General features: G+C 37.1%; 1 protein-coding gene and 1 pseudogene across 2 annotated transcripts in view; both read right to left on the bottom strand.

Moving 5' to 3' along the window:
- Positions 1-27,014, bottom strand: part of LOC143858572 (DENN domain and WD repeat-containing protein SCD1-like) — a 43,882-nt gene that overhangs the window by 3,398 nt on the left and 13,470 nt on the right. Inside the window, exons 8-26 of one of the 2 annotated variants that reach the window (XM_077369238.1) lie at positions 26,783-27,003; positions 24,950-25,004; positions 24,783-24,863; positions 24,315-24,510; positions 23,928-24,057; positions 23,489-23,549; positions 23,348-23,392; positions 19,777-19,852; positions 19,568-19,641; positions 19,430-19,480; positions 16,445-16,602; positions 12,908-12,955; positions 11,119-11,176; positions 10,926-11,009; positions 9,843-10,104; positions 9,537-9,745; positions 7,312-7,376; positions 3,091-3,214; positions 59-240 (exon numbers count right to left, since the gene is read on the bottom strand). In XM_077369238.1, coding sequence (XP_077225353.1) covers positions 59-240; positions 3,091-3,214; positions 7,312-7,376; positions 9,537-9,745; positions 9,843-10,104; positions 10,926-11,009; positions 11,119-11,176; positions 12,908-12,955; positions 16,445-16,602; positions 19,430-19,480; positions 19,568-19,641; positions 19,777-19,852; positions 23,348-23,392; positions 23,489-23,549; positions 23,928-24,057; positions 24,315-24,510; positions 24,783-24,863; positions 24,950-25,004; positions 26,783-27,003 — 2,180 coding nt within the window. The remainder of the gene's footprint in view (positions 1-58; positions 241-3,090; positions 3,215-7,311; positions 7,377-9,536; positions 9,746-9,842; positions 10,105-10,925; positions 11,010-11,118; positions 11,177-12,907; positions 12,956-16,444; positions 16,603-19,429; positions 19,481-19,567; positions 19,642-19,776; positions 19,853-23,347; positions 23,393-23,488; positions 23,550-23,927; positions 24,058-24,314; positions 24,511-24,782; positions 24,864-24,949; positions 25,005-26,782; positions 27,004-27,014) is intronic. The other variant, XM_077369239.1, reaches the window with a different exon arrangement.
- On the bottom strand, positions 13,288-15,209 carry LOC143858742 (multiprotein-bridging factor 1b pseudogene; annotated as a pseudogene).

Here is a 27,014-nt window from a genome sequence, read left to right as displayed (position 1 = left end):
GATATTTCAAATAATAATTAACAGTAACACCCATTTGTATGAGCTTCCATTTACATACGCATCTCTTCCAGCAGCCGCCAAGATTCCTGTGGAGTCATCATATTCCATACACAAAACTGCACTTGAGCAACGGCCAACAGTGGCAACACAAGTATCAGTTCTCACATCCCACATCTTTACACTACCATCATGAGAAGAAGTGAGAACACGCTCTCCGGATAGCATCCGAACAGAGCTGACCTGCAGAGAAATCAATCACTAAATTCACATATCTCAAAAGGATCAGATATTTACAGAAATTGTTACTGCAAACACATCAGCCAAGGTTAGGGAAGGGTGGAGTGGAACCAAAAAATTGGCGACCTGTGGTGCTCCCAAATTTTGGATTGAAAGAGACTTGATATCATAAGATGGCTTAAGAAAAAACATTTATCCTCCTTAACATCCTAAGAGAAAATTTTGAGAATTGAAAGAAATATTGTTAGAGTTTCTACGAGTATTCCTTCAGTCATATTCATTGTGTGAAGGTAACTCGGCTAATAGGCTACTAATTTTGGAGTTTATTGTCAGATTTAATGGTGTTGCACTATATGCCAATGTTGTAATCTTTTTATTTTATTTTTCTCCCTTTTGCATTCTCTCGCTTTATGGCCAGTTCTTTGTTTCTTTTGATTGATGAAATTTATCCTTTGGATTGATGAAAAGTCATGCAAGTTTATAAATATGTAAATTTAGCCTTTTGATTGATGAAATAAAATTTAAGTTTTCGTGGAAGAAACATTCAAGTCTTCACAAAACTAGTCCCGTGGAAGATTAAGTTTTGGTTTTCAAGAGAAACCAGTCCCTGTAATAGCCATGAAGATCCCTGTGATTTGCCACAAGTTGTGCGCCTTTCCTGGTATGTTTTGATCCCACAACCCAGTCCCTGTTCTTCTTGTTTTTCTGCAAGTCTCTAGCGTAGAAACCGGCCCAAACCTGCTCCTAAAACCCAGCGACAACCTGCTCTTATACCATGTAAACTTGCTCCTAACCCCTCTTTGCAAAACCCAACTAAGCGATCTCAAGCCCATCTACCTTGCCGCCTTTCCAGAGCCTGTGACAGCCAGCCACCTTTTTCGCCTGGGATTTAGCAGTCAACAACCTACCCAAAATCCCTTGCAAAGACCTTCTAAAATCCTACCCGAAAGCCCCAACATGCAGTTAACCATCATCCAACTCCAATCACAACAGCCCCTCCAAAACCAGTTCCCAACACCTTAAAACCGCCCACAACAGCACCCAGTTTCCGCCGATCAAAGTCCTTCTTGTTAACCCAAAAACCCCTTTATTTCCTTTCATTCGACCACCCAAGAACTCATCCTAAGTTAACCAATTAAACCATCCTTCTCTTGATTCTTGTTACCCTTGACCGATTTTACAATGTTCTTTTATCAGCCCATTGAATCAACACTTCTTGTTTCTTGTAAGCCGAATACCCTTCCATCTTCTTGAATCTTGAAACCATTTGAAAACAACCCAAGATTCAATCTTTCTTAAGCGACTCCTTCTCAACCAATTCTTGATTCCATTAACCAACTCAAGAACCCTTCTTTAACCAACCAAAGAACCCTTTATTCCCATAACTAAAATTTTCCCTTCCTTCAACCTTTGATTAATCTCCATAATTTGCCCATACAACTTTCCTATAAAACCACCTTCCCTTCGAATCAGTGAAATTTTTTACATTTTACATAAAACCAATTGCGCTTTCAACCATTCCAATCGCCCTTTCCACCATTCCAACTGCCATTTCAACCCTATCAATCTCCTTCCCTCCATCAACACCTTTAAAAGCTTCCTCTACACCTATCCTGCGTCATTTGGTATCAGAACTTCGACTACTATGCTACAATGCATCAATTTAGCCTTGGGTTTAAGTGGTGGTAGGCCATGGGGGAAAGGAATAAGATTGGCCATAGGCGGACATGGACATCCCCTACATCTAAGTTGAAAAGATGCAATTAAAACCAAAATAAATCATATATAAAATGTAAATAATCAGGTCTCTCAGTAAACTACTCCTAAAATTGAGACTAAATCACATCAAAAACTGATAAATTTCATTAATTTGTCACCCAAACAGCAAAAATACATTTACCAGGAAAATACAAGGTTTCATCCAAACAGAGGATGTCACCAAAACAGCATAAATAATAATCCAGGGATTTTACACTCAATGTTATTTAAAAACAAGTGAAATTTGAAAATTTCATCGAAAGAGAAATCAGTGCATCCAAACATATCCTAGATAACCTGAAAGCCTCCTACAAAATCCTAGCAAACTATCATCGTCTGAAAACACTAAAGAAACCTTCTTTCTTAAACCTAAAGAAAGAAACATTCATTCTTACACCTAAACACTATTAAATAAAATTACAGACACAAAACCCCACTCCAAATCATTAACAAAACATAAAAAGGACAATTTATTATTTTATAGACCTTACTGAACCATCCTAAAGAAACTAAATTCAATTAAGATGATTAAAAATCTTCTAAAATAATAATGACCATGACTTTCATGTTTCTCAACAAACTTCCCCCTTCTTCGTCCATGAGATTTTGTATTTGATGGGGCCAATGCCCAAAAAAACTAGGACAAGAAAGGTGATGGTTTGACTAGGGTAGTATATATCTAGGTTCCACATATGGGAATGTTGATTATGAAGCATACTGCAAGATGAATCTTTTGCCAATCTCGAAATCATGGTTGTCATTTCACCTAGAGACCCTTGGCAACAAGCCCTTGAGCACCTAGGCAATAAATTTTGATGGAGAACATCTACACTAAACTGTTATTATGATGAAATGCAAAGAAATAAGTTTATCAACGTGAATAATGCAAAGAGTGGTAACTTAATATGAATAATGAAACAAACAAATATGTTGTCCAAGAGGAAATGGCAGTTTTAACCATGTACAGGGAGATGCTTTCACACCTAGTCACACGCAGTTGACAGGGCCTAGGCAAACTCAAATGTGATTATCAGGCAAAAACTCGATCACCAAATATAATTATGGGAAGCAAAAAGCACATGGTTTGAACCAGACCTGAGCATCGTGACCCTTCAGCTCCTCTAGAAGCTGTGATGTTTGTTTATCCCAGACTATTATAGACTGGTCATCAGATCCCGATACAACCTTACCTCGATCAGAGCTAATTGCACGAACAGCCCTGCAGATAAGGAAAAGGTAAGTACTAGAGCTTAAGTATATTCATCATTATGCTCAAGTTAATGATCAAGAGGAGGAAAAACAAACAAACATAACCCTAAATTAACATAAAGTATAACATAATTTCAGCTTCTTTGAGGCCTAGTAAAGAACAAAATAAACAAAAGTAGTATCACCTAGATCCTTACAGATGTTGGCTCGACAAGCTGATAGAAAGTAGAGGGTTATTTCCAGGAATTGAATATATGGCCAAACAGTCAGGTTCAACATATAAGAAACTATGTTGAAGAAAACTAATATATATATATATATATATATATATATATATATATATATATAGAGGAATATGTTGGTGCGCTTAAGTGGTTATAACGCCTCCCATTCGTTTAAATGTTTGGGTCCCACTTAAGCGAACCAATGGGAGGCGTTATAACCAGTTAAGCGCACCAAAAAAATGGCGCTCAACACTTCTCTCTCTCTCTCTCTCTCTCTCTCTCTCTCTCTCTCTCTCTCTCTCTCTCACACACACACACACACACACACATATATATATATATGAAAACATTTTCTACACACTAGTTTAGATAAGTTATCTACACACTACCTTAAAATACAATGGGGACCACATTGTTTTGTTTGATCCAAACCATTCATTTGATTGGCCCTCACATAGATTGGGTGTGCCCGAAAAATCAACTCCATAGGATCATTCTAACCATTCAAATAGTGGAGGCAAAAAATGGACAGATTTGTGAAGGTTTATACACATCCATTTTACCTCCACAAATCGTAGGATTGGGATGATCCAATGGAGCTGATTTTTTGGGCACACGCTATCTATGTGAGGGCCAATCAAATGAATGCTTTGGATCACCCAAACAATGTGGCCCCCACTGTATTTGAAGCTACTGTGTAGATAACTTATCTACACTAGTGTGTAGAAACTGTTCTCTCTGAAACTGTTCTCTCTCTCTCTCTCTCTCTCTCTCTCTCTATATATATATATATATATATATATATATATATAAAGTATGTGCAACTGCACAGATAAGCTATATGTGCATGGGTATAGAAAACAGCCCTATTGGCTCATTTTCAGTGTCTATCCAATTTCCCCTCCAACTTTGAGTGGGTTAGGATGATCCTATAGGGCTGATTTTTGGTACACACCCTATCCATGGAAGGCCTTCCAAATGAATGCTTTGGATTCCCCCAAAAAAGTGCCCCCCCCCCCCCCCCTCCCCTGCTTTGGATCCCATGCACAGATAGCTTATTTGTGCAACTGCACATACTTTATTCTCTCTCTCTCTCTCTCTCTCTCTCTCTCTCTCTCTCCATATATATATATATATATATATATATATATATATATATATATATATATAGAGTAAACAGTTCCTGAGGTGGCGGTAGCGCTACCTTATATGAGGTGGCGCTCACAAAACATAGGGGGGGCCACTTTGTTTGGATGATCCAAAGCATTCATTTGATAGGCCCTCACATAGATAGGATGTCCACAAAAAATCAGGTCCATAGGATCATCCTAACCCTTCCATTTGTGGAGGTTTAAATTTATGGAGGTTTATACCCATCCATTTTAACCTCCACAAAATGGTAGGGTTAGGATGATCCTATGAAGTTGATTTTTTGTGGGCACCCTATCTATGTGAGGGCCTATCAAATGAATGCTTTGGATCATCCAAACAAAGTGGGCCCCTATGTTTTGTGAGCGCCACCGCCACCTCAGGAACCCTTTTCTCATGTGTGTGTGTGTGTCTATATATATATATATATATATCGAACAATTACAATTGGATTATGATCACCATCAGAAAATGAGGATAGTCATACAAGTTCCATAAGATTAACTTCTTGGCATATCATTAATTTGACCCAAAAACAGTAAGGGATATAACATTTTGGATCTATGTAGATTCCCTAGATGAACGAAGACTCAAACTCTTACTCCTTAGGCTGTCCAAATATCACATGGGCCACCAATACTTTTACTTCTTAAGCTGTCCAAATATCATAAGGGCCACCAATTGGAGTGTGGATCATCAGAATGGGGAGGTTTTAGGGGCGTGCTCATCTATGACAGATCAATGAATAGTTCGGATCATAGGCTAAGTTGGGAGTGCTTGTTCAATGATCAGGGTCAAGGCCCTGCTACTGTTGCAAGTGTCTACAATGATGCATATGCATCAACAATTTATTATTGTGTCTAAAAATCACATCTTGTAACTTCTACAATGGATAAAGAGGAAGTTCCTCAAACAACATTCAGTATTTTTTGTTAAACGGAACATCCTCCACCCTCATGGGTTGAAGGTGATTCCTGCTACATCATTCATTGATAGTAGATTTATTTTTATTTTTTTGAAAGATGACATATTATATTAAAGATCATACGAAACTTACATGAAGTAGGGACCAGGAGTCCCCCTTTAAATACATCGAGTTGATTCTAGAAAAATACTTCCTAGATACAGACCCCAAAAGTCCTTAATTCATTCCACTCCCATCCCATCATAAAAAGAAAACACCTAAAACTACCTCCAAGCTTTTTCCCCCTTTGTACGAGGAACACCAAAAGTCAAGGGAGAATCTACTTCTGAAAACCCTAAAATTTCTTGACCCATTATATATTTATCACCGCTTCACTATGCCACTGACCAATACATAGTAACCAAGCATCCATCCATACTCCTTATAGCGTGTACAAGATTCATCTTGCAATAAATATGCATTTATGTAGCCGTAGTGGTCATTCGATCTGACCCAACTCAAAAGTGCTTCTTCGCCTCCCAAAGATAAAAATGATAATGAATAGAAAACTCTATTCCAATGGCAAATACTTTTATAGTACTAAGGTCTGGTTCTGTCAGATCTCTCCAATCTTTGTTCCAATCTGTCACCAGATCGCGCCATCTTTGCAGCAACAACGTCAGAAACTCTCCAGAATTAAAACTAATCTTTTTAAAGAGATAACCAAAACCGCACGCCACCTAGCTCATGCCTTATCAGAAGCTAGAGGCGCTCCAGAACCTTCACCCTAAAGCGGTACAGGCCATGGGTAAAGGAGAGGACCAACAATAATTTTTAGAGGCCCTGACCACAATCTCAGATTTATCCTTTGTCCTTTTTGGGCGTAGCTTTTTGGACCCTTCTGGCTTTTTATTCTGACATTTTTCTCCTGGGTCCCGCCAACGCTGAAAATCAGATACGAATGCATTCGAGCTTCTATTCCAAGCTAAACCAAAAATACGCTTTCGAGACCTGAGTTTTATCCCAGAAAGGAAGGACATATTGTTGGGAAGAGCGCCCTCCACTTTTCTAGCCGTTGCCCCAAACAATTTGAAATTCGAATACGAGGAAGAGGGCCCCGACGGGTCATCATGTCTCCTCGCCTGGCTTCCCCAAGAAGGCACCGGATGGCTCCCAGCCTGAGTCACCGGCGGTCTGTCCAAATCCAAGAGAGGCTTCATCCCAAATCCTAAAGGGGCGGACACCGGGGAAGGCAGCAGCCCCAAGAGGGGGGGAGGCTCACAACAACCGGTCTCAGAATTCGATTGAGGCCCCAGAGCGTCATGTATTACAATTCCAACTGTGTAACAATGATCAGAAATCCATAGTCAAAACATTCTTCAATAGGATTGGAGAATGAACAGCTAGGGATGTTTCCAGACCTTCTAATTCTTTTCAAGTCTTGACAATGTTTCCAGACCTTAATGTGTGCAAGGGAACACACTTGGAATTGATAAGTTGGCAAAGAGAATGAGAGAGAGAGACAGATGAGAGAGAATTTATGCTAGAGCATAATTACCTACATGGCAAGGGATATAATGTCAGTACAAACATTGTAATATAATTTATAACAATTACATGATCAAAACATTCTTCAACAGGATGGAATACAGTTAAAACTCCAAAATTGCAGATCAAAGATTTTTTGAGCCTTTATGCTTACAATGGATGTAAGTGAATAATTTTAAAAAGTAGCAACATTGTAATGAAAGTGGGAGGTACAATACAATTAAACTAAGCTTCGCAACATCGCATATAAATTGTAAGAAGTAAAAACATAATATTGAGCACCTAGTATGTCCTTTCAGTGTTGCCCTAAGTTCCGAACCTCGAAGACTAGGATCCCAGATTTTAACCTGTGAGAGCATATACAATGATGTACATCAAAAGACTGAAATCGAAGAAAAGGAATAATAAAACAAATGACTTTTATATCAAATTATACCACCAAAAAATGAAGATAAATGGCTAACATGCACATTTTAATGCAACCAACCAAGGCTGCTTCTACTTTCCAGACACATGCATTCATTTCATGCTTAATTGATCACACAAACTCCCCAATCAAATGAAGCCAATCCTCAAGACTAGCCCATCTATTTGCTCGAGTTCACAACTTAGCAAGCAATGGTCTGATGGCCACATCATAGCATCCAGCAACTACTTGAAACTCAGCAAAAGACCACTAAAATCCCAAATTAAAACCCAAGAGATGGCTTCCGGTATGATGAAAATTGCTTGGTAATGCATTGAACATATTTTTTTTCTCAAAAACAAAAAATTCCAAATAACAAGAATGAACAGCTAGGGATGTCATTTCAATAATTCAATGCAAGTTGATTTCTAAATCTTGATAGGATGTATAGTTCTCTAGGAAAACTTACTCCTAACAAACTATGAATAATTAATGGATGACTAAATTTAGCTAAGGGAAGTCAAACCCCACAAATTATAGGTTTTGGAGTTTTTTATTTTTTGAAATGAGTTTTTGGAGTTTGTTTATGAAAAAGAGAAAGCTTTCTCTCCTTTGTCTTTGCAACCTTCATGACTTCATGTTGTGGATTTTGATGGAGCCGTTGCTGGATTTTGATTATGTCTTTCCTAGTAAGCGATTATTCTCTAAGTTGGATTATCTTTTGTTGTTTGTGTGATTCTTGCATAACAAATGATCTTCCCGGTATCTATTTTTCTTACTGATGTTCCCTATATCTATTATTTGGTAGTTTTGGGAATTGTTTCATGCCTTAATAGTCCTATGTTAGATTATTTAAATTTGTGATTGTTTGGAAAAGTTCTAACAGTCATCTTGGACTGGGTGTGTGAATCCCTGTGCACACCCAATTTTGCTCCCACAATCCCTCACCAAGTACTGTGATTGCAACCTGATCAAAAAACAGCCAATCATCCATAGTGCACAAGGTTTTTATGATTGAATATCAAATTATTAGTCAAATCAAACTCAAAACCCCAACACAAGGATTTTTTCAACTCAAAACCACAAGGCCCTGGTGAACTAGTGCACAAGGTTTTTATGATTGAATATCAAATTATTAATCAAATCAAACTCAAAATCCCAACACAAGGATTTTTTCAACTCAAAAAAGCAAGGCCCTGGTGAACCGTCATAACAAGTGAACAAGTGTAAGCGTCGCTGCCCAACAGTATGGAGTACTGATCACACTGAGGGACAGGCCCTGAAGCGAAGGACGGGAACGAGCGGAATCAATGTGTTCCAATTTCTGGCCTTGCACCGACCATCCAATGGACCATGGAGATCTAAAAGGTCCCAAGTATCATAACCCTTTACGCATCTGAGATATACCAAGTCATTAAATATAAAATTAGGAATCAAGGATGTGTCTAGAAGGCATTGAATGGGACCTAAAGATGGGATAATTGATACCGTATGGAGCCACCATCACAGTCGCGCATGCCAATAGAATTAACTTCTCCCTCTACATAAATAGTAAGGGAGCATAAATAGGGTGAACAACATTCCTCGGTTTCAATAATAGTGACCCTATACTCCGCTAGGAGTATACTCTGCTAGGAGCCGCTTTGAAAGCATTTTTCGATCGTAACATAACATTTATCGGCGAGCAAAAGCACTAGAGATTTGTTCTTAAAAGCATCATTTTTGGGCTCTCAATCGGTTGTTTTTATTTACCCTTATAGGTAAAGATTAGGCGAGAATAGATTTAAAACAGGCTTTCTCCTCCAACCTCTTGCTCAAAAGGTTGAAGGAAAAAGACAGAGAGGAAAAAGGAAGGAATTGGGATCCGAAAATCAGAACAAGAAATTAAAAATTATATATATTATAGATATCGTCTTATTTGATATTCTAGACATGAATAGAATTACATTGAAAGAATCATGAAATCCCATTTAATTGGAGAAATAAACTGCAAGTAAATAACAGCTTAGACTCATCACAAGATATTTTTCCAAAAAAAACACATCAAAAACAATAGTGGTACAAGATATAGAACTACAATAAATTTATAGTACATGTTTACCGTGCAGTCAGTGCTTCCACTTATAAACAACCCTGCATCTTCACGGTCACCCACCAGGTCCCACACTTCCCTTCTTGTTACACAGTGAAGAGCAGTAACGGCACCCGTATGACCCCGCAGTATTCGCACACTAGACTGGACTTTCTTCTGCCCAGCAGGTAAGTCAGGTTTTCGAGGAGAGGCAGTATTTTTGGTGTTCTCATTTGCAGCTGAATAAAAGACAATAGAAGAGCAATATTTAAGATAGCCGAAACTTGGAAACTAATAAAAATACCACTAAAGGTATTCCTTAGGATACTAAGATACCTAAAGTGCCACTATCAGAAGTCCACTTACGGACACGGCTGAAAGAGTCCATTCTTAATGATGCCTCTCTGCTAAACATACTTTGAACCCAGCTCCGTCCCACCCCCGAGACCTCAGCTGGTTGCTGACTTTCATCTGCTACAACTTGGGAGCGTGGGGATGGCAATCCAAAAGAAGAAACAGACTGGACCTTCCCAGTAGAAGTGCCCCAATAACCAATCCGAAGTTGTTGAATATGAGACAACAACCCCCTAAGCTTTATCTGCGACATATTAGAAGGTTTAAATTTTCAGCAGTCATTATCAAAAGATTATTGTATAGGACTTGGAAAATAGTAAAACAAAAAACTAAGATTAAGAGTCAAGATTAACAATGGATTGCCTACGAAATTAGAGCCAAGGGTAAAGTTCAAGGAAGAAACAACAGCACCAAAAGAACAGCATACATTTCAAATAGGGAAATGTTATCAACACTACTGTATTTTGATGAGGGCACTCCTCACTTTATTAAAAGTACGGTATGGCCCGCACTATAGGATGATCCAAACCGTCCATTAGATGGGCCACGGCCTAAATAGATTGTGCCCCAAAAATTATTTCCATAGGTTGATCCTAACCCGCCAATCTATAGAGGGTTAGGATCAACCCTCTAACATTCAGATCGAAGGGTTAGGATCAACATAGGGAAATGAGTTTTGGGGCACCACCTATTTAGGATGTGGCCCATCTAATGGACGGCTTGGATCATCCTATGGTGCGGGCCATACTGTACTTTTAATAAAGTGAGGAGTGCCCTCATCAAAATACAGTAGTGCTGATAACATTTCCCTTCAAATATGGTCAAGAATAATTTCTAAATTTAGCATTCCATATTGCCGTAACTGAAACAATGCCACAATTCATATCAAAACGATTAGGATTATATTTGTGTAAACATATGGAATATTTAGAACTCGTCATACATGGTGAAAAATGGTTTCGATCAAAACCGAAATTTAAATCCATGAATAAAACAGATGCATTGAGAACTGATCTATAGCAAGCTTTATGCAGATTTTCAACATAGGCAAAAGAATTAACTTACAAATTGCTTGTATCCAATGTTATTCTTCTCTGCAATCGTCTCAATCATGCACCAAGCATCAATATCAGGAAGTCCCAATCCAGCCTCCATTATGACATGAAAATAACAGATAGTTGCAAACTAAGAAAAGCAATAAATATTTATACATATTCATAGCTAAGAAAGAGATGGACAAAGAACAAAACAACCCTACCATATGTGATGCCACTATGATGAGCTGTGCAGTCACAAGAGTTACGTAATTGGCCATTCTGACACAAGATAATCATCCACAGAACATAAATATCATGAATATAGCATGATGGATAGTGCAACACCAGATAAGAAAAACTTGATTATAAATATGATACATGTATTCTTTCGTAAAAGAGTTAGCACATTAATTAATTTAGGATGACACCTTAGATCGGTTTATTTCTAAAGTATAAACTCAATTTAAATTACGCTATTGAATTCAACAGTAGAACTTTAGTGAGATCTGCCAGTGCTAAAAATATGAAGCTAATATAAACATCACCCCCATTTTAACTCTAGCGGGCAAATAAAAGCAGGTTATATGAAGCAAGCAAGAAACCTTTCCAGTAAGGATTGTAGGATAAAGTGAAGTTGATTTTTCTCGGATATGATTGCAATCAATGTTTCAGGTTTAAGTTTCGATGTGTGTTTCGGGCATGATGGAAATGGAATCACGCTAGTTTCAAATGAATTTTTTTTGTGGAAATCATGCAAAATTATGGAAACATATGGAAACATATGCAAATGCTGGACATTTAAGATGGAACTTCAGAAAGTACTAGGCTATGTTACATGGATTCTTCTGAATGGGTAACGTACCTGTGTCGTACCGGTCTCAGAGACGTATCGGATTCCAATACTGTAGGATTCACTATGACAATTTTAGATCTCTTTTGTCTATTCTTTTCTAAATATTACTATAACAATTTTACAATAAGCACATGTTTTGAATTTTATCTTCTTCTTCTTTTTTGAATTTTATTTAATTATAGTATGGTTTTTATATGAGAATAAAAAATTATATTTACTTCACCTACTAAAATTTGCAATATATTACCTATTATAACCTTATTATTATGTAAAAGAAAAAATTAGCATTGATTAAAATATATTGGTGAATACATGAATCCTTAGATGAATCCTTTTTCTAAGGTTAGCTGAATCCAACACTCAATACCCGTGTCGGTTTCCGACACTCGTACCCATACTCATGCAATATAGGTGCTAGAATAAGCACAAGTACGCAATAAAAAAACATCACATGAGAGAGAAAAAAAACCACTCAATGATTTAACAACATCAAACACCTAGTGACTTTCATAATCACGCATGTCTGATAATTTAGTCTATACCACATTTTTCATGTAATGCATATAAATATTTATATATAATTACCCCATTTCAAATGCATTTACACACCATTTCAATGCAAAGAATCCTCACAAATAGAGTGATTATCTTCTATTTCATATAAATATTTATACACTATTTCAAATAAATATGTATACACCATTTCATATAAATATTTATATATAATACATAAATACCTCAAAGCATCCTCACAAATAGAGTGATTATCTTCTTCCATAAGATGTAGGTGACCATTTTACAAGGAAATATTGCCATAATTGAAATGGGAAGAGAGGCTTCCACTAACATCAATTCTAAGTATAATCACTAACTTTAAGAAGTGATTTTACTGACTTGTAGTTGCCATGATCATCATGAAGCCTCCAAATTCATTGAGAGCATTGTGACAAAAAAAAGACAAAAATACAAGAAAAAAATACTATAGAACCATAGTTATCAAAGAGAAGAAATTAAAATTTGGAAACTAAATCCACCAACCCAAGAAACAACTCTGGAAACGTGTAGTAACAATGGCTAAACTATTACGCTGATATAACAAAACCAATGGTTGCTGGAAAAGTTGACATAATATGCTTCTAAAAGAATTCGATTCATACTTGTTTGAAGATTGTTCCATTAAGTATTCAAAGTATCCTTCCCAGAAGCTGCAAAACAAACAGAGAGAATACAGGAGAAAATAAGAACTTAAATGCAAAAGAGTATAAATAACTCCTGAAATGTCATTTCAATTGAAAAGAGAAACTAACTACAGGGTTCAAGTTTCAGATTTGCCATTCATGCGAATAAGCATAGTAGAAACTGGAAAAAATATAATTTAATTGGAAGTTACAACTATTCCTAACTTATGATGGAACGATCCATACAAATACCATTTGTATCTATAAATCCAATTCAATCCTTTTCAATACAACTCGAATCTTAAGTTTTTTCAATATTGAGAACAGAAAGTGTTTTTAGTGTTTTAAATTATGTTTTTGTGATTGGTTTTATGGGCCATGATGTGGATTATGATAGGACCCATTAACATCAATGGCATTATCACAATTTTTGTTTCTCGAACCCTTCATGCACACGCACATACATAAAATGCTATGGATTTCGTGGCGTTAGTCTACCAAACTCTACAACATACTTTCTTTCCTCTTTTTTTCTACTTTCATTCTTCTTCTCTTCTCTTCCCTCTTTTCAAAGATGTAACGTATGTAGGAAAGAAGTTGATACGCAAAACAATTCTGAAATGGAAGAAGCAAGAACTTATGATTGAAAATATTTCCTTTAAATAAGATTTTATTATGATGTGCAGCACAGAAAACCAATAGACGTTGAGGAATTGGGGACTCTAACCCACTATAATAGAGAGATTTGGATTTCATGAACAGTAAGGCATGCCAACTTGACACTCAATTTACAATTAAAATGTACAAATGGCCCTCAAAATAGTGAACATGCCTAGGCCGGTCTCATTTTCTTCTTATGAAACAACTTGGCATATTTTGGGGAAGTATTATATATTCAAGCATATCCTTATCTCTATCTCACACACGGAATTACGTGCCACTAAGCAAGTAAGCAACAATGCAACATAGGTATGATTGAAATTGCTTTTTTTTCAAATGGAGACCATTAAATCATCATAGTTCAGGACAAGATAGCCCTCATTAACAACAAATGACCCATTTGAAAAATAAATAAATAAATGACCCAGATTCCCCAAGTTTAAAGAGACAATAGTTTTTCACAAGTATTAACGCAGTCAGTTTAGGGTCACACCAATCTAAGACTACCCAACCTCAAATATAGCCGTCCCTACATATGCAAGTAACTTGGCTTCCCTGTACTGACTTGCTGTTACAGACTCAAGTGCCATTTAATTCTTCCCTCGCAGCTTTACACCCAGACCCCTCTCCAATTTGTTCTGTTGATTAGGAATGGCTTTCCCAGACTCATATTCTTGTATGATTTGGGGCTCCTCATTGATCATTTGTGCAAGTCGAGCCTGAGTGAATTTCTTATTCATTCAAGCTTGTATGATGTTCTTCTTTAGTTCAGTTGGTATTCGTTCATGGGCAAGATTCTCTGTTTCCTCATCAAGCTTATATGTATTCAAAGTGGTGCTGTTTGAGGAGGCTTTGTTTGTACCAGCAGTAGCTTTTCGATCTTGGCACTGCTCCAGCGAGCGGTGTTGACGGCTTTCTTGTCTTTCTTGGCGGCAGATGTAGGAGCCTTCTTGAGGATAACGACGAGCTCCCATTCCTGCATCAAGGGACCGATTTCGGCCATTTCTGTTTCTTCCTTCCAATCAAAGGTCTGCTGAGAAATCGAGCGTTTGTCTTTCTTTCTTTCCTAGGGTTGCACTAGAAGTGATCTGATTGAAATTGCTTTTATTACCAACAGAAAATTTAAAAAAAAAAGTTGTTTATTGCTTGCACATGGCCCTAGTCCATGGCCTTTATCCAGTTAAAGGCCAGTTCCCTCACCACCATGTTACATGGATTCTTCTACATGGGCGAAGAATCCGTGTCAGACACGTCTAAGATTCCAGTACTTCGGGATTCTTTGAGACACTTCTAAATCTCGTTTATTTGTTTTTTAAATATTACTAGCACAACTTTACAATTACCGCAAGTTTTGAATTCTGTTCATCCTAATAGTAAGTTTCTTAAATGGAAATAAAACATTATTTCTACTTTGCCTATGATTTTTTTTTTTTTTTTTTTTTTTTTGTATTGCTTGTTATAATCATATTATTATGCAAACGAATTAAAATATGAGAATTGATTAAAATATTTTGGCGAATCCATGAATCGTTCTTTTTTAGGCAAATGCAAAGAGATATGGAACAATCTCACATTGATATTTCCATAAGAGTAGCAAATACATGAGATTTTATATGGTGAATGCCCATGTAGATCGGTATTAGAGGTACTGCCATTGATATTTGATCCATCAGCAGCACCTTTTTAAGGTGCTGCTGATGGATCAAATATCAAGGGTGGTACTTCTATCGTACCAACAATACCGACTTACATGCGCATTCACCGTATAATTTCTCGCAAATACATATAGGTGCTACGATTGCAGGCCGAAAGACATAGCCATAACATATAAAAGGAATACAAGTATGACCATGTGGAGTAGCATGCAGAGCAAACATAATATATGCAGAAATAACACTAACATATAAGAAGATTAAAAATCTTAATATATGTTGTATTATCTAATGAGGTACTTTATATATTTCCAATACCCCCTCCCTTGAATATGAGTCCTGCCAGTGCCAACAAAGTACACAATGTATGAATCTGAGTCCATGAGTAGTTTACAATGAAAAATCTTAAAATGATGTCGACCGTTAAGCTTTTTCCTAATGATCACCTTTTGGCCCCACATGCACCAAATGGACGTTACAGGTCCATTGATCTGACTGGAAAACACAAGTCCAGCCCATTGTTGTTGGCCCTGTCTTGATTGGATAATCCCATCCCCTTGATTTATAAAGCATTTTTTTAGGGTTCCGACGAGAGAAGATGAGCATTGATTTTTTTAGGCCCTACTGGATGTGGTGTCCATAGGGCAAGGACCATTCCATGTGTGTCACCTAGAGATGGCTTACCAGATCAATGTTCTCGATTACATACACGTCCCCGTGTGGAAAGCAATTGTTGGTTTTAAGATTGATCCTAACGGTGATTGCCCGCAAAGTCAGACTTGCTTACCATGCATGCACATTCCTTGATATAGATTTAAACACTTTGAGAGAGAGAGAGAGAGAGAGAGAGAGAGAGAGAGAGAGAGAGAGAGAGAGAGAGAGACCATGAGTAGAGAGTTACTCCAATTATATGTCAATAAGACCACACAACAAGCAATTCCTACAAACATGCATGTCATGAGAGAAATGATCATATAAATTGATTTTAATGAATTTAAGGAATATCATGTGAAACTGTCACGTCAAAGTACCATACTCATCCGGTTTCACTTAAAAATGAATAACGCTGAGAATCGAAACTTAGAAGAAACCCATCAGTATTTCAGAGAATGATTCATGCATGCAAGCATATGAACCTAAAAATAGATGCTCCGTTCAAAAATGACAAATCAGAAGTCAGAAATAATAGACATTGAATGCATACCGCAATTCATCCCAGATAGATAGAGCAAGGAGGTGTCTCTGAACATAATCTGGAACATTATTAGAGTCTTTCCTATACATTTCAGCAGATACTTCAAGTGCATCTCTTATAGTTGACATGTCATTCCGAGAGGTGGCACGACTGATTGCTGTTTTGAGCTGAAGGATATATAGATTCAAATAAGACACGTCATTCTTCCCCATAAAATACTAAAACAAAATAAATTTCCGATCTAAGAAAATAAAAGGCAACGCCACAAAATGAAATAGAAAACAATTGAGGAATATTTGAAAACAACAAAAAGGATACTAAAACAGGAATTACAAAGAGGGGTTCTGAAAGTATTTGATTCAGGGACATCCTTTCATCTTTATAATCGTAACTAAGATGGGATCAAGCCCAACATAGACCTTGGTCGTAGAAACTATGCAATGACAACCAGAATTTGAACCGTTCGATCTTCGTAATCATATTATCCTACATCTAATCTTTACATACGTAGGCTACCAAAGATGCTACTTTCATTTATAATCCCGTCCCCATCTCATGTTTGCATACCTTTTTAAAATGGTGATACTGAGTCAAGTCACAAAAAAAGTTAACTCTCTAAAGTTAACCGCAAAATGCATGATTTTTAAAATGGGAGTACTGCAAGCGCCACAGAACGACCACACCACATGATTTTATGTGCTGGAGAACACACCATGTGGGAACCATGCCACGTGACAGCATGAACATGCGTTACCCTCTCCATGGCGTGATAACCATCTGCGTAAAAGGCATCCTAACATGGCACTAGTCATCACCTCAAAGTGTTAATTTAGATGCTAGTTTCCAGCAGGAAACCAAAAGAGAAAAAAAATGAATATTTGGTTTGTCCCCATGACCTTCGGGTAGTCATTTGGATTAGTCAAGTAGCATCTACAAATGAACAGATACAAACTATGCTATTCAAGAAAGCCAAGAAATTGTCTCATGCCAACGAACTAAGAACTAAGTAATCTGCTAACATCTATTGCTTTTCCCAAAGTTCAATAAAGATAGCAAATCTTGAATCCTTTTTTGAATGGCAAAGAATTATATCAGCGAGACAAAAAAATAACGGGGAACCCCGCGACGGAGATGGTCAGTACAATAAAAAAGAAACAAACAAACAACAATAGAAACACTCAAGGAGGGAAAAATCAAATATCTCTAAACTCTCTTAGATACCCTTGCCCTAGCTAGCCTGTTGAAGTCATTGTTTTGTCAACATTCTGACATGCTGGAAGGAAATAGATGAGTCAGCCGCTGGAAGGAAATAGATGAGTCAGCCACTCGGTCCTGGAGTCTCCCTCCACTATCACTTGATCTATGAGACAGCTCTTTAACATCCTGATATCTTGGAGAACTGCTCTAACTTCCACCTCCGGGCTCATCAAAGTCAATGATCCCAATGGGAACCGATAAAGCCCACCTTGTTAATCCACTCGTCTCTAAGAACTCTCCCTACTCCAGCTGACCTAGGGTTCCCCATGCTAGACGCCTCAAAGTTAAGCTTCAACTGACCTGGAACAGGCGGCTCCCAATCCCTGGGAAATTGTGATCACCTGCACAAAGCTGGCACAAATCTCCTTCCACTCGTTCATAAGATCAAATACTGATACAAACCTGGAGCTGAGAAGGATCCTCAGTCACCCAAGTAATAGTTAAAGCTATCACCTTTAAGAATATAAATTGTGCGCTTTTTACCAAACCTCTAAACACCCGAGCATTCTTCTTCTTTCCATAGTACCCATATCGTAGCTAGCAATGTCACGTTCCAAAGAATCTTCTGTTTCTTCCACCAAGGGACACTCCAAAAGGTCAATGAGCCTGGAGGGGAAAACTAAAGACATGCCAAATCTACACAATATTCTACTCCATACTTCCGTGCCCAATCTGCAAGGGATAAACATGTGCTCCACTGTCTCACCTGCCTCAATGCTTAGTGTGTAACGGTCAATAATTAGCATGTGTCGATTGCGTAGGCGATCCAATGTCAATATTTTGTCGAGTAAAGCAGTCCATCCAAATGCATGAAGGCATGGGACAAGGTACGTTCTGATGGTAGAATGATTTGACAGTAAACTCCCCAGAAAAGAACTACTAACTTCATTTGCAGCAGGTACTTTCTCCCCAACCTCGCGAGGAATTGTTTTCTTGAGCAGATTTAAATCTTGACAATTTCTTGGGCTTTGTGGAAGGAGCATAGTGCTAGAATCAATAAAGAATTGGAGGCAACATTTTTGGATTAACTATTTGGGTTCGTAAGGAAGTGGACGGAACCCCTTGTATCACTCTTCAAGATTACTATGATGACAATTCACACATCAACCCATCCAGCTTGAGGATCAAAGACTTGTACAAGAATGACAGAAACAAGGTGAAGATAACCTTTGCATGTCTTCAGGAAACAATGACAAATGAATCCTAGGAATGCACCTTGTTGGGGAGTCCCAAAAACTGTTTAAACACATCTACTAATTTAATCATGGAAAGTGATTTTCTTAAAGCCATTTGTTGGCAAGTGAAACCCTGACCCTTTGCTAATCATTGGAAGTCCCTTCCGACCATGCTGAGTGTAAAGGGGGCGGTAAATTCTAAGGATCAAGAAGGCCTTCATTGTGCATAAGGTTTCAAACTTCCTTTAAATCATTCTTGTTTATCGGTTTCATAAATTAAGCACCCTTTTCTCTTTATCAACAAAGTACCTTAATGTCAATATGAGAGAGAAAGATAATACTAGACTTTAACATAGTTCTTACAACATTACTCCCCTAAATTCATCCTTCACCTACCATATATGATATATCACAATCCGCAAACACAAAATTGTAATAAATTTGACCTATATCAACAAACAGAAGTCAAGCAGTTGATTTCAGGAAAGTACACACTCAAGCAACATCAATGGAGCTTCTTGTTAGCTATTAAGCAGTGCTTTTTTCGATTTTATTGACTTACCAGTTCTTTAACTGCAATAAACTGTTCCTCGGTCAGACGGCCAGCCCATCCCTGTGAACAAAACTTTATGGTTAAAAGGGGAAAAAAACTATCGCCACACGCATACTGAAGACAAGTTAAATTTTTCGTGATACGCACAGAATGAATGTGTTCCCTAATACACTCAACAAACCCACTGCCACCAATCCCCTCTGCATCAGACTCAATCAAAGCTACAAAGCAACAAATATAAGTCAAGTAGCTAAGAAAGATGTACAGCTTAAAGTATTAAAGTTGTGCATTCAGTATCAATCTAAGAAAGACTCAGAGATATAAAATGAAAAACAGGGTGCCATTCCTAAGCATACCAAGAATTGTGCCGTACTCAAACGACGAAAGTGGATCATCGGTTGCCCCTAGTTTCAGAAGACGCAACCATAATCCCTGTCAAATAGAAAAATAACCATGTGACCTCAAAATTAAAACAATGGCTAGGGGCAAGAAAAGGAATTAAATCATCAAAATATTGTTAAACGATCAAATATTCATTTTATTACTTTGCCAAGTGGTGTATACTAAAACACAATACATTCTTGTGGATTCAACATTCAAGACGAGTGAACTCCACTAGTTGGAATTGAATAAAGTAGAGAAGGACAAACATTTCAATGTCATTTAAAGACAGCGAAACAGCCAAATCATGCAACGACCAACATGGTTGAAATTGGACAAGGTTTAGTACAGCTGCAATAAGTTTAAAAAAGTTCATACTATTAATATACATATTAACAATTTGCTCTATATATGGAAGCAGACATTCTGTGTGTGTGTGAGAGAGAGAGAGAGAGAGATGATATACATACATACATACTTATACCCCTCGGGTGACTCCAATAGTCCAATAACATGATTGTAGCGTCACAAAAAAGCTTCTCACCTAGCAGAAATACATTAGCGACGAATTGCCCCAGCTAATAGAGAACTCCTCCCTATTTATGGACTTGGAATATCTTTGCTAACAACCCCAAGCTCCCTCCTTTTCTTTAAATAATTTCTTTGTTGTTCCTCATCTCTAAGCAAACTTAATCTTTGTAGGACAATTAATTGAAAACAAGTGCTCTATGCCATTCTTTACTTATAGTTGTGCCATACAAGACTTCCGCACGAGGAAGCTGATTGGGATGAGACATTAGCATGGATATTTTTACTTTCTTGACATTAGTAAGGATAAATTCCTCACTTGTTTGTTTTATTTCTTCATCTTCATCTAATAACATTTGGTCTATGTGGTCGCACACATTTAGATCATCAACATATAGAATGACTGAGTTCTATGTTAAAAATTGGATTAAGTATGAATCGAAGCATTTTTTTTTGTGTTTCTACTTTCAATTGTGATGTGTTTACATAGTAAAACCACAACTACGCACTTATCCTTTCCTCTACGTCATCATGTCAGCAAGGCACCTTTCGAATTGGTACATAGCGATGTATGGGGACCAGCACGGATACCAACTAAGGTAAGACCACCTATGGGAGAGATTTTTGACAAAAAACCACAGTTATGAACCTTTGGGAAACTGTTCGTGGGCTGTTAAATGAGTTTAAACTTTGACGTAGGACGGATATACGGAAGAGTCTGGATATGTAGCTCTAATACCAATCTGACACAAGACAGCCAACTGAAACAATCTCTTCGAGGTTACAGGTTCAGATCTGGGTCAATTAGGTTAATAGGAATAGGTTATAGGAGCTGTCGTGGGGTTGAAAAGTGCACTGTTAAATGTTTTCCGGTGATGGAGTTATGTGACAATTGACAGGAAAGATATTATGGGGCCAGTTTAGTGTAAATATGGAATGGAAGTGTAAAAGGGTCTTAGTAAGGTTGCAGGGAACTGATATCGCAGCTACAGGCAGTACAGACCTAAAAAGGTTACTGTAACACCACGGTTGTGTTGCAGGTTTAATAACAGGGTGTTGGGCTAAATTAGGTCCATGAAAAGAAGGGTATTGGTAGAGGTTTAGGCATGTAATAAGTCTGTTGCAGGTCTGGGTAAAACAAATAGTGAAGAATTTTGTGGCATGCTTCTAAGGTCTGGTATCATGCAGAGGAAATTGATTATAACTTTGTCCGTGAAAAGGATGAGAATGGTGAAATTTATCCTAGCTTTGAAAATTGTAACTAATGGGTATCAGCTTGCAGACATATTTAAGAATGGCCTTACTCCGTAACATCACTAAGACTTAAACAAGCTAATCATGTTCCAAGAAACATGTCAGCTTGAGGGGATTGTTAGAACCGATTGAAATCTTTAGTAAGGGTATTTTGATCATTATGGATTTTGTGTAGCATTATGTTTTATTGAAGATGAATGGATCAATTTTGACAACTCCACGTGACATCTACGCCCTCTACTTCTACATTCCAATCTAAGATAGTTTTTACAATTAATTTAATAGAAAGTTACATTATTACCTTCAAAGATTCATAGTTTTTACAATTAACTTCATAGATAGTTACATGATTACCTTCAATGATTCATGTTTGCTATAATATAGTTTATGTTGATGGGTGACAGTTTCTAATCCAATTTTTTACTTAACATCTACTTAAATTGACTAACTTTATAATTTATTATTTCATTATGGGGTATTATGTGTAAGTCGGTGTTAGCGTATGTTATTTCATTATGGGGTATTATGTGTAAGGCGGTGTTAGCGTATGATATAGTAAGACACTTTTTTTTTTTGAATGGCGATAATATATTACTCAACTCAACTCAACAAAGCCTTTGTCCCAAACTAGTTGGGGTCGGCTAAATGAATCCTTTAGAAAAATTTCATGAAGAAGGTGAAAGGAATCTACCTGGCTCAAATTGACTACGTCTTATCCTGGCCCTAGTTGGGTTCGTCTATGTGGATCAATGGCTATCATATATTAAGATACTAAAATTTAATTTTAGTATAATCATTACTATGGATAATGTGGCATGTATTATGTGAAAGTATTTCATCCATAGAGTAGCAAATAATCTTAGATCCAAAGGAAGACTCGTCCTCAAGATTTAGAGCATTAACACACAAAGTCATCCCTCTCTCTCTTTATAGGGCAAGAGTCCGCCTATGAAGTTGTTGTCCAAAATAACTGCAACCCTGTTTTCGTAAGCAATTGAATATGTGAGGTAATAAAGGATCTGCAGGTCTACAAAGATATGAGAACTACATCAAGTAACAAAATTATCAGACAACTGTGAGAATATGTAAAGATGCAAGCATGAGTCAGCCATGCACCAATGCACTAGAGAAGCATAGACTCGCACATTGAGAGTGGAAGTTAGCCTCAAGTGGATGAATCTGGTTTGTAAGAACGAAATAATAGAATATTCCCTGAAGAAACCTTATCTAAGAGGTGAGAACTGTAGACTATTGGCAGGTATTGCTAAAGTGATCAAGTAGCACTTATGTTATGTTTGTGATGCTGGGAACTGACATTGAACCCTACTCTGTGCTAACCATTAAATTTGAGGAGCTAATTTTTAAACCCCCTTGGCTGGTAGATTCAACCTCTCTCCATGGTGTAAGTTTTATAAATTAGTTTCATAATGTTATCCAACCTCAAAGAGAAGCCATATCCCACTAAGGAAAAAATACACAGCTCTCACCTATACTATAGGAAAAGAGCAATGAGTGCACAGAAGTTCACATGTACAAGGAAGCAAATAATGCAAGCAGTGAAAGGAAATTAGTCAAAATTAACAATTATGCATTTCCACTAAAAAAAAATTATTTGTTGTAACAACGTAACCCCAAAAAATGAAAAATCAAGAAATGGGCATGATATTCATATGATTATGCTGAATGCTCATGGAGAGGTGAAATAACATGCTTATCACTTTCTCTGAACATCTCCTAAATAAAAGAAGTGCAGAAAAACTTCACCTGCAGCTTCACTTTTATGTCCAAAACCATCCGTTCTCGTTCTGCCTGTAAATGGTTAAAATTTAACATGGTTGAAGACTTGTGAAAGTTAACAATACAATAAAAACCAAATGCATCGCACTGCCTGTCAAGAGAACTTACAGCTCGTTCCCTCGGATCGCTTTCTGACTTTGAATCCCTAATCGCTAGCACAGAAGGTGAGCTGGTAACATGTGAAAATGCATAAATACTCGCTTAAATATGAAAAGAAGTCAGTCTCCATACATATTATATATCTAGATAGATGGAGAGAGAGAGAGAGCTGCTAGCCACTTTCTCACGGCTTGGATTACCTAGAGTGCCTATGTATGTGACAGCCACCAAATCATCGCACCCGAAAAAAAATCCAAAAATTTAGCAGATGTGGTGGTTCTTTTGTGCAAAAGCACCCTATGAAATTATAGGTTATTAAAGGGAAGTGGTTTCTAACAATATGAGCTTTCTTTCTTTGTGTGTGTGTGTGTGTGTGTTACAATCCCAAGCACGGTAGAACTTTGTGGTTCCATTTCAAAACATACCAATACAAGTAAAAAAACATTACCTAGGAGGATGCTTTCCTGAATATTCTAGAGCTCCACTTGCTACTGCAAGAATTGCTCTTCGCTTTTCTTCTTGCTCTTCCGTTCTAATATTTGAAGGAAATCGATCATAACAGTACTTGGCACCAGATCCTAATAGACCAAAGAAACACAAATAGTTACAAATTAAAATAAAAGATCCATAACACGAGAGCTACATATAGTCATTTCATTTGTGTGGTTCTTTTTTCCCCCTTTTTTTTGAATGGTGTCATTTGTGCCATTCTTAAGAGCAATTCAAAAGTGGCAAACAAAGAAATAAGTAAGAAATGTGAAAAGATAGGTAGTGATTAAAAGATATATTCAGCGACATCAATTTCATCCCATTTTTGCAGAATACTAAAAAACACCTCCAATTCCTTCACCAGGGTCCGATATGGTTATGATCTCAGGCTCTTCCAATGGAGAGGGAAGAACTGTAGCAGGGTTTTGACCTCTCCCAATTGCATCTTGCAACTTGTCAAGAACATTGTTACCAACCTCATCTGAATTTATAACTCTCTCCAGATAATCCAAGAAACCTTGAGAATCTAAGAACTGTGTCATCTGTTTGAAAACAGAAAAGGAAAGAAGTTGTCAATCCAAATAAAGCTGAACTTAAACTCTGAATTTAACTTTCCAAAACCAAGAGATCCCTTGAAATGAGTTTTAGAAAGGAAAAAGAATAAGAACATATTAACCAAGGTAAACCACACCTATGCTTCCTGAGGCGAAAGAAAAGAAAAAGAATAAGACTAACAACTTCTATAATTAACGAAAATGAGATACTAAAACAAACTGCAGCTGTAACAAACTGTTAAAAGGACAGGTGACTATACCATGGAATCTAACGGTTGATTAGTTGAGCGTGAACGTTTCTTCAAAAATGCTTGAGAGTTGAATTCATGAGTAGTATTTTCCTGAGAAAGAATGATAGCATCAATGGAAACAGGTAAAGGTCATAGCCACCAAAATAGTATGAAAAATGAATAATGTAAATTCTTACAATGAAATTCCGGTAGCCCCGTAAAATTGATGCAAAGAATTTCAGGAATATCAACCTGCATCCATGTATTCCCCAACAGATATAATAATTCCAAACAAGCTAACAAAGAAATATAGGAGAGAATTCACATGTTCAAAAGAGAAGAGTACAAATCTTTTTTACGTCAGACTCTATCAGGACCCACATTGTTTTATCAACATAGATCAAAGTTATACGGAGATTTCATAGTTTTGCAAAGTGGATATGATGAGGTCCAACAAAACCATTTCATAAAACAGAAATCAATTTGCATGAACAAAACAGATCAGGAAGCAAGTACGCCAGCCCAACGACATTTGAGCACTTGTCACCTAAGGAGTGCATATACCAATTAAAGCAATAAAGTCAAATTATTCTAAGAAATTGGTGCATGATAAGGAACAATGCATGGTACCCATACTATATGGGGAGCAAAGTTCCATTTGGCTGCAGTTTATTACAGCAGGAATAACAGGAAGGAAAATTCAAGATCCACTTTAATAACTAGTGTTATGAACTTCTTTCTCCAAACAACTCTGTAGATACTGAATAGGGATTTGCTAGGCAATTCCGCTGGCATCCATTTCACAGCTCACTTTTGCAGGGAAGAACATCCACCTGAGATGAATTAAATGAATAAGACAAAATCTGCTAAAAAAGAGCCTGTGTGGCTGTTCTCTCCTGCAAAAGTGAGCCACGAAATGGCTTCCCGTGAAATTTCCTAGCAAATCCCTACTGAATAATATCTAAGACCATATAGGAAATTGTGGAGAATGATTGCAAGAAGAAGCATAGTGTTCTAGGCAAGGGGTGACCACTGAGAAGACCATGAAGCATGTCGTACAGTGAGTGCAGGTGACTTCCTTTTTAGTTCTGCCGTGAAGCTCACTATGAGAAGCACTTTCATTGTGTGAAGCTCACCAAGAAAAAAGATAAAGATCGCTGAGAAGGGATCATGAAGTTAAGTTTAAGGTTTCAGCTCACTACTAATTCCTTATATTCCAAAACAACATTGCAATAATTTTTTTCTGAAATGAACAACATTGCAATAATTTGAATATTATTTCCTGGATAACTGACATTTTTTATATTCATTCTCAATAAGAAGTATTGAAGTATCCATAACAAGTCACCGCAATTTTTCTAGCAATAAATAAAGACATACTAGAGGAAACAATATCATTACCACTAGATCATGATCAACTATCCACTTGACTTCTTGGCTTGGAAGATTCTTGACCACATTGGAAATCTCCTTTGTGGCATTTAATGGCCTAGGGACTATGTTTTGTTTTTTTTTGAAATTGTGCTAGTCATTTACTTTTCATGTGATAGTGTGTTAGTGGTATTTAGGGAAGCTAAGATTAGTTAAGTCTTATTAAATTCGGATTTGGAATGTAGGTTATGTTTTAGACTATGTATCTTCTTCATTTGTAAGTTCTTTAAGTGAAATTTGAAGGGTTTTGAGTAGTACAACAACTTGGGTTACTTTCTTTGTGTGTTTTGATATCAAGAGAACAATCTTCTTCTCTTGAAACTCATCTTCTCCCTCCAACCTCGTTGGTTTCATTCCAACAAAGTGGTAGCAAACCATATCAGAACAACTGGTTCAAAATTATGATTATCAAATACATATGATTAGATTCCTTTTGTTAATTCAAACTACCTATTACATTACCAGAGATCACAAGCCTGTGTAAATTATGCAACTCACTCAAAGCTTTCCCTAAATTTCAACTGAAAACAATATTGACTAGATCCAAGAAAACTATTACCACTTCCTAAAAATTTATATGAAAGCCATTAGAGAATCACCTAAGTTCAATGTCATGCTCCTCTCCCCAAGGCTTGCTGCCACCTCTTAGAGATTGTTCAGACATGCCACCAAAATTGAATTTCATCTGATCTATGGTTACCATTTTTGGATACAATAATTTCAAAATCTCACCACGCAAAAGACCAAATTCTGGCTCTGGTATAGGAGGTACTTCTTCTGTTGTTGTAATGCGGTTGTACTCAAGGTCCACAACAACTACCTGCAACAGAG

Source organism: Tasmannia lanceolata, unplaced genomic scaffold (assembly GCF_043159265.1).
Source record: "Tasmannia lanceolata isolate RefF3 unplaced genomic scaffold, GAP_Taslan_0.1 ptg000026l, whole genome shotgun sequence".
NCBI classification, from domain to species: Eukaryota; Viridiplantae; Streptophyta; class Magnoliopsida; order Canellales; family Winteraceae; genus Tasmannia; species Tasmannia lanceolata.
Note: the sequence above shows the minus strand (reverse complement) of the source record. Positions and strands in the feature narration are given on the sequence as shown.